The 9,042-nt window shown below is 42.6% G+C and overlaps 1 protein-coding gene across 1 annotated transcript; it reads right to left on the reverse strand.

The window, feature by feature from the left end:
• Positions 1–7,812: 7,812 nt before the first annotated feature.
• LOC119810243 (cytochrome c oxidase assembly protein COX15 homolog) lies at positions 7,813–9,042 on the reverse strand. Its single transcript, XM_038323628.1, is given in 2 exon segments — positions 7,813–8,826; positions 8,828–9,042. Coding segments are annotated over 2 exon segments (1,203 nt in total). The 3' UTR covers positions 7,813–7,838.

A 9,042-nucleotide genomic window follows, 5' to 3' on the forward strand; every position in this document is an offset into this window, starting at 1 on the left:
GTATGGCTATAGGATCTGGCCTTTTCAGGCTCCCACTCCTCAGCTGCCCAAGGAACTAACTGGGGCCGTCTCCCTGGAAACCTGGGAACCCCTCTAGGGTCAAGTCTCTTGACAACCCTCAGGTAGCTCCTTAAATTAAGATATATGCTTCCCTGCTCCCATATCCACCCTTCCTATATCCCAAGCACCCCATTCCTCCGAGCTCCCCCCGTTCTCCCCTTCACACTTTTCTCTCCCCATCTTCCCTTGGCCCAGTCTTGCCCAACCCTCAAGTTCCCAATTTTGCCTGGCGATCGTGTCTACTTCCAATATCCAGGAGGATTACTATATCTTTTTTGGGGGGAGTTCACCTTCTTATTATCTTCTCAAGGATCCCAAATTTATAGGCTCGATGTCCTTTAATTATGGCTAGAAACCGATTATGAGTGAGTACATCCCATGTTCATCTTTTTGGGTCTGGGTTACCTCACTCAGAATAGTGTTTTCTATTTCCATCCATTTGCCTGCAAAATTCAAGATGTCATTGTTTTTTACCGCTGAGTAGTATTCTAGCATGTATATATTCCACAGTTTCTTCATCCATTCTTCCACTGAAGGGCATCTAGGTTGTTTCCAGGATCTGGCTATTACAAATAATGCTGCTATGAACATAGATGAGCATATGCTTTTGTTGTATGATTGGGCATCTCTTGGGTAGATTCCCAATAGTGGAATTGCTGGGTCCTGGGGTAGGTTGATCCCGAATTTCCTGAGAAACCACCACACTGCTTTCCAAAGTGGTTGCACAAGTGTGCATTCCCACCAGCAATGGATGAGTGTACCCCTTACCCCACAACCTCTCCAGCAAAGGTTATTATTGGTGTTTTGGATTTTAGCCAATCTGACAGGTGTAAGATGATATCTCAAAGTTGTTTTGATTTGCATTTCCCTGATAGCTAGGGAGGTTGAGCATGACCTTAAGTGTCTTTTGGCCATTCGAACTTCTTCTGTTGAGAATTCTCTGTTCAGTTCAGCGCCCCATTTTTTAATTGGGTTAATTGGCATTTTATCGTCTAGTCTCTTGAGTTCCATATATATTTTAGAGATCAGACCTTTGTCAGTTGCAGGGTTGGTGAAGATCTTTTCCCAGTCAGTAGGCTGCCTTTGTGTCTTAGTGACAATGTCCTTTGCTTTACAGAAGCTGCTCAACTTCAGGAGGTCCCATTTATTCAATGTTGCCCTTAATGTCTGTGCAGCTGGGGTTATGCGCAGGAAACGGTTCCCTGTGCCCATTTGTTGTAGAGTACTTCCCACTTTCTCCTCTATCAAGCTCAATGTGTTCGGATTAATATTGAGGTCTTTAATCCATTTGGATTTGAGTTTTGTGCATGGTGATAGATATGGATCTACTTTCATTCTTCTACAGGTTGACATCCAGTTATGCCAGCACCATTTGTTGAAGATGCCCTCTTTCTTCCATTGTGTACTTTTGGCTCCTTTATCAAAAATCAGGTGTTCGTAGGTTTGTGGTTTAAGATCCGGGTCTTCTATACGATTCCATTGGTCAACTTCTCTGTTTTTATGCCAATACCAAGCTGTTTTCAATACTGTAGCTTTGTAATAGAGTTTGAAGTCAGGGATGGTAATGCCTCCAGAAGTAGCTTTATTGTATAAGATTTTTTTGGCTATCCTGGGTTTCTTGTTTTTCCATATAAAGTTGATTATTGTCCTCTCAATCTCTGTGAAGAATTTTAATGGATTGGGATTGCATTGAATCTATAGATTGCTTTTGGTAGAATTGCCATTTTTACTATGTTGATCCTCCCAATCCACGAGCAGGGGAGATCCTTCCATTTTCTGGTATCCTCTTCAATTTCTTTCTTCAAAGACTTAAAGTTCTTGTCAAATAAATCTTTCACTTCCTTGGTTAGAGATACTCCCAGATATCTTATGCTATTTGTGGCTATTGTGAAAGGTGATACTTCTCTGATTTCCCTCTCTGCTTCCTTATCCTTTGTGTATAGGAGGGCGACTGATTTTTTGGAGTTGATCTTGTAACCTGCCACGTTACTGAAGGAGTTTATCAGCTGTAGGAGTTCTTTGGTGGAGTTTTTGGGGTCGCTTATGTATACTATCATATCATCTGCAAATAATGAAAGTTTAACTTCTTCCTTTCCCAATTGAATCCCCTTGATTCCCTTATGTTGTCTTATTGCTATTGCTAGAACTTCAAGCACTATATTGAAGAGATAAGGAGAGAGTGGACAGCCTTGTCGTGTTCCTGAATTTAGTGGGATAGCCTTGAGTTTCTCTCCATTTAATTTGATGTTAGCTGTCGGCTTGCTGTAAATAGCCTTTATTATATTTAGGAATGACCCTTGTATCCCTGATCTCTCCAAAACCTTTATCATATAAGGGTGCTGAATTTTGTCAAATGCTTTTTCAGCATCTAATGAGATGACCATATGGTTTTTTTTCCTTCAGTTTATTTATATGATGGATTACATTGATAGATTTTTGTATGTTGAATCAGCCCTGCATCTCTGGCATGAAGCCTACTTGATCGTAATGGATAATTTTTCTAATGTGTTCTTGGATTCGGTTTGCCAGTATTTTATTGAGAATTTTTGCGTCAATGTTCATGAGTGAGATTGGCCTGTAATTCTCTTTCTTGGTTGAGTCTTTGTGTGGTTTAGGTATCAGGGTAACTGTAGCTTCATAGAAGGAATTTGGCAGTGATTCTTGTGTTTCTATATTAAGAACTACCTTAAGGAGTATAGGTATTAGGTCTTCTTGGAAGTTCTGGTAGAATTCCGCATTGAAACCATCTGGTCCTGGGCTCTTTTTGGTAGGGAGGTTTCTGATAACAGTTTCTAATTCTTCACGACTAACAGGATGATTTAGAGCGCTTACCTGGTCCTGGTTTAACTTTGGTATATGGTATTTATCTAAAAAACTGTCCATTTCTTTTACATTTTCCAATTTTGTGGCATACAGGCTATTGTAGTAAGATCTAATGATTCTCCGAATTTCCTCTGTGTCTGTGGTTTTGTCCACCTTTTCATTTCTGATCTTATTAATTTGCGTGTTCTCCCTCTGCCGTTTGATTAGTTTGGCTAAGGGTTTGTCAATCTTGTTGATTTTCTCCAAGAACCAGCTTCTTGTTTCATTGATTCTTTGGATTGTTTTCTGTGTTTCTATTTTGTTGATTTCTGCCCTCAGTTTGATTATTTCCAGTCTTCTACTTCTCCTAGGTGAGTCTGCTTCTTTTTTTTCCAGAGCTTTCAGGTGTGCTGTTAAGTCACCAATGAGTGCTTTCTCCGTTTTCTTTAAGTGGGCACTTAGTGCTATGAACTTTCCTCTTAGCACTGCTTTCATTGCGTCCCATAGGTATGTTATATATGAGTATGTTCTGTCTTGGTTTTCATTAAATTCAAGAAAGACTTTAATTTCTTTCTTTATTTCTTCCTTGACCCAGGTGTGGGTCAGTAGTTGACTGTTCAGTTTCCATGAGTTTGTGGGCTTTCTGGGGGTAGCATTGTTGTTGAATTCTAATTTTAATCCATGGTGATCCGATAAGACACAGGTGGTTACTAATATTTTTTTGTAACTGTGGAAGTTTGCTTTGTTACCAAGTATATGGTCAATTTTCGAAAAGGTTCCATGAGCCGCAGAGAAGAAGGTATATTCTTTCCTATTTGGGTGGAATGTTCTATAGATGTCTGTTAAGTCCATTTGGTTCATTACCTCCATTAAGTCTTTCAATTCTCTGTTAGGTTTCTGTCTGATTGACCTGTCCATTGGTGAGAGAGGAGTGTTGAAGTCTCCAACTATTAGTGTGTGTGGTTTGATGGCTGCCTTGAGTTCTAGAAGTGTTTCTTTTACATAAGTGGGAGCTTTTATATTAGGGGCATATTCAGGATTGAGACTTCATTCTGATGGATTTTTCCTGTTATGAGTATAAAGTGTCCCTTTCCGTCTCTTCTGATTGATTTTAGTTTGAAGTCAACTTTGTTGGAAATTAGTATGGCCACACCCGCTTGTTTCTTAGGGCCATTTGCTTGATAAACCTTTTCCCAACCCTTTACTCTGAGTAGGTGTCTGTCTTTGTGGTTGAGGTGTGTTTCTTGTAAACAGCAAAATGTTGGATTCTGTTTTTGTATCCAGTCTCTTAGCCTGTGCCTTTTTATAGGTGAATTGAGTCCATTGATATTAAGTGATATTAATGACCAGTGGTTGTTAACTTCAGTCATTTTTAGTAGTAGAGTTTGTGTGTTTCCCTTCTTCTAGTTGTGCTGGTGGAGGGTCGCTAGATGCCTGCGTTATTGTGGGTGTTGTTGGACTCCTTGGTTTGTGATTTTCCTTCTATTACTTTCTGCAAGGCTGGATTTGTGGCTGCGTATTGTTTAAATCTGTTTTTGTCCTAGAATATCTTGTTTTCTCCATCAATGGTGAATGCAAGCTTTGCTGGGTATAGTAGTCTAGGCTTGCATCCATGTTCCCTTAGTGTCTGTAGCACATCTATCCAAGCTCTTCTGGCTTTCATGGTTTCCATTGAGAAATCAGGTGTAATTCTGATAGGTTTCCCTTTATATGTTACTTGACCTTTTTCCTTTGCAGGTCTTAATATCTGTTCTTTATTCTGTATGTTTTGTGTTTTGATTATTATATGGCGTGGGGATACTTTCTTTTGATCCAGTCTATTTGGTGTTCTGTAGGCTTCTTGTACATCCTTCTTTAGGTTGGGGAAGTTTTCTTCTAAAATTTTGTTGAATATGTTTTCTGGGCCTTTGAGTTGTAATTCTTCTCCTTCTTCTACCCCAATTATTCTTAGGTTTGGTCTTTTCATGGTGTCCCAGATTTCCTGAATGTTTTGTGTTAAGAATTTGTTAGATTTGTTTAGTTCTTTAATCTGTCAGTTTATTTCCTCTATAGTATCTTCAGAGTCCGAGATTCTTTCTTCCATCTCTTGTATTCGGTTGGAAATACTTGTCTCTGAAGTTTCTGTTCGTTTACTCAGAGTTTCCATTTCCAGTCGTCCCTCAGATTGTGTTTTCTTCAATACCTCCATTTCATTTATCAGGTCTTATACTGTTTCTCTTACCTGTTTGATTGCTTTTTCTTGTTTTTCTTGTTTTTCTTGGGTATCTTTGAGAGATTTATTTATTTCGTCTACCTTTTTGTTTGTCATCTCCATTTCTTTATGGCAGTTTTTTACCTCCTGTTTAAGGTCCTCTATTATTTTCATAAAGTACTGTTTAAGGTCAGTTCCTTCTATATCTTCTGGGGTAGGGTGTTCAATTCTTGTTGTTTCAGGATGTCTGGCTTGTGGTGATGTCATGTTGCCTTTCATGTTGTTGGAGGAGCTCCTGCATTGGCGCCTGCCCATCTCTTCCTTCAAAAGGAGCCAGGAGGCGTTTGGTGTCCTAGACAAATCTTTGCTGTGACTGAAACTGGTTGGATCTCCCCAGTGCCAGAGGAGGACCTATTCCTTGCGTCACAATCTGAAGAAGCCCGCACTCCCTTGCAGGAATCCTCAGACCTGCCTGGAGGCCAGAGTCTGACCCCTCTGGGTGGATGGCCTTAGAACAGGAGCAGGACACCTGAGAACACTAGGGAAAGCTTGGGAGACACAGGGACGCCGAGAAACCGACACAAGACTGCAGAGGGAAGTGGGGGTAGGGGGTCTGTGCTCTCTTCCAGGGCAGGTTGCCCCAGGGTCCGCATTCACTCACCAGTTCAGATGGCTTATTTAGAAATTATATATTTATTTTGGAGATCAGACCTCTATCTGAAAAGGAGTTAGTGCCTTCTCCCATTTTGTAGGCTGCCGTTTTGTCTTGTTGACCCTGTCTTTTGCTTTACAGAAGCATTTCAGTTTCAGGAGGTCCCATTTATTAATTGTTTTTCTTAGTGTATGTGCTGCTAGGGTTTTATTTAGAAAGTGGTCCCCTGTGCCAATGCATTCAAGTGTACTTCCCACTTTCTCTTCTATAATGTTCATTGTGGCAGGCTTTATATTGAGGTATTGAGGTCTTGAGTTTTTTACATGGTGATAGATAAGGGTCTATTTTCATTCTTCTACACGTTGATATCCAGTTATGCCAGCACCATTTGTTAAATATGATTTCTTTTTTCCATTTGATATTTTTTGCTTCTTGGTCAAAAATCAGGTCTTTGAATGTGTGTAGATTAATATTCAGGTCTTCTCTTTGGTTCCATTGGTCCTTCTGTTTGTTCTTATGCCAATAACAGGTTGTTTTCAGTACTGTAGCTCTGTGGAAGAGTTTGAAGTCAATGACCGTGATGCCTCCAGAAGTTCTTTTTTTTTGTTGTTGTTGTTGTTGTTGTTGAAAACATTAAAGGAAATTTATTTGATCCTTTCAGTGTGCTGACTTTTTCTGAAACAGACATTTGGAACATAAAATCAGTAACTGTTATTTTCCACCAGTTCATTCGGTGTTTGGTATCTATCTGGTGACAGCAAATTACACAAATACAAAAAGAGCTAAGATGACCTTGTTGACCAGGACTGCACAGAGAGCACAGTGCAGTTAAACAGCTAAACACCAGATCTGTTTCCAGACATGCTCAACTGTAATCAAAGAAAAATGAAGTAAGCACCCGAAGCCTGAGCTGACTCGGGATGCCCCTGATTTAGAGTGACTATAAAACCAGACTACACAGAGAAACCCTGCCTCAAAAACCTACCACACTCCTGTTCCAAGGGCGTGGATTTAGTGGGTCTAAGATGAGTCGAGTTCTGAGATCGAGGGAACCTCTCCCGTGCAACAGCACAAGCCCTGAGGGACTGAGACTAGGGAAATAAAACACGTGTCTTTGTTCCGCTAAGAAGAGCTGAGACTGTACCCTTTAGGAAACACACACTCACAGAAGTTGAAAGACTAGATCATCTGGTTCAGAAACTGAAAATGGGCAACTTCAGGTCAGGCATACTAAGCCTCCATATCATTTTTAAAAAACTAGAAATTGTAAACATTTAAGTTTTTTGGGGGGCGGGGTGGGTCTTCGAGACAGGGTTGCTCTGTGTAATAGCCCTGGCTGTCCTAGAACTCACCCTGTAGGCCAGGATGGCTTAAAAATCACAGAGATCTACCTGCCTCTGCCTCCCAAGTGCTGGGATTAAAGGCATGTGCCACCACTGCCCGACTAACAATTAATTTTAATAATATTCACTCCAAGACTAGAGAGGTGGTTCAGCTAGTGGGAGTGCTTGCCGCTCTTCCGGAGGACCCGTGTTTGGTTACCAGCACTCTATCAGGCAGCTTACAATTGCCTATAACTCCAGCTCTAAGGGACCCAGCACTTCCCTGGCCACCATGGGCATATGTACACACATGGCATACATTAACACAAACATACACACATACATAAAAGAGGATCTTCACTTCAAAATCTAGCTTGTTAGGTGCTTAAGAAGATAAAACAACGCTAGATGTTGGTCACAAACCAACATTCAGTTACCTGTCGACTGGTCCAGTAACTCCACTGGGGCACCTGTTCTTGGGTCTGTCACTGTCACCACCAGCCTGATTAGTGGACAGGATTCTGCAGCACAAGGACACGGAAATCCAAGGTCTTCGTAATACTAAGAAAAGCCAGACTGCCTAGTAAGCAGCAGCAAATGATGGACACTTATTTCTGCAGCAGATTTTAAAGGAAATCTCTGGTGTAAGGACACCTTAGAGACACTCTTGATCCGGTGTCCATCTCATAGCAGTCTTGAGAGACATGACCAGTGTGTAAGCCATGTGGCATGTCAAGGCCACCCTCCTAAGTTCTTGTGCTTGCTGATAAATTACCAAGATAGTTTCAGTCCTAGCGAGTGATTCTCAGAATTATTTTGGGACTCTTCGGAGTTCATTCATGAGCCAAAGGGCACCACTAAGCAGTGCCAAGGAGCCTGACTGGTGTGTGGCAGCCAGAGGAGTTGGAACATACATAAGCAGAGTGCTAAAGCCCAAGGTCACCTGTGCATATGCCAAAGCGAGCAGAGTCACTGCTGCCATCTTGGTCCTTCGAGGAAGGGGGATTCTCCGGGACAGGAAATAGAGCACTGTAATGGCAGAGACCGACGTGATGCCCAGAAGCCGGTGATCAAACTGCACCATGGTGGGATTCTCAAAGACATTCTTCAGGATGGGAGAGAAGGTAAGGAGATCCTCTGGGATCCAAGAGTCTCCCATTTTGGGGAAGGAATTGTAAACAAGCCCAGCATCCAGCCCTGCCACAAAAGCCCCTGAGAGAGCTGTGAGGAACACCAGGCCTGCTGTGCCTCCAGCAAAGCGTCTCAACCACAGCAGCTGTCGGGTTTCAGGTAACTTGTGCTGAGGGAGCAGCAGGGACAGTGAGGTCCACAGGCTGGCACAGTAAAGAACCAGTGCTGACCCCAGGTGGGCTGCGAGGCGGTACTGACTGACCCGAGGGATATCATAGGACTCTGGTTTTTCTTCTAACCCACTTTTCACCATATACCAACCCAAGAGACCCTGGAAACAGACTAAGCCACAGAGGGCAAGAACACGTCCTTTCATGCCACGGCTGAGCCAACCCTTTCTCCAGAAATAGGCAGCGGGCAGGATGTACGCAAGGCCTACAGCTCGACCCCACATTCGGTGCGAGTATTCCATGTACCAGATGAACTTGAATTCTGCCAGTGTCATGTCATGATTCATGATTTTAAATTCTGGAAATTGCTGGTATTTCTGGAATTCTGCTTCACATTCTTCTTGGCTTGTGGGTGGCTTCATCTCCTTTATTAAATGCCAGTCTACCATTGAGAGGCCAGACTCCGTCAGCCGAGTTACTCCTCCGAGAATAACGGCTCCAGCGACCCACTGCCTGCTCAGCTGCCTTCGAGGGAAGGGGCACTGCACCTTTTCCGGATTGCAAAGCCACTTCAGTGACGGTGCCATATTGCCCTGGCCTCAGAGGATGCCTGCTGCCAAAGCTGCAACCACACTGTGCTCTGGACGCCGCCCTAGGGACTAGAAGCCCGACCCTGCGGCTCCCCGTGAAGGCCGGAAGGAGCAACCGTTGCAT

Source organism: Arvicola amphibius, chromosome 3 (genome assembly GCF_903992535.2).
Source record: "Arvicola amphibius chromosome 3, mArvAmp1.2, whole genome shotgun sequence".
NCBI lineage: Eukaryota > Metazoa > Chordata > Mammalia > Rodentia > Cricetidae > Arvicola > Arvicola amphibius.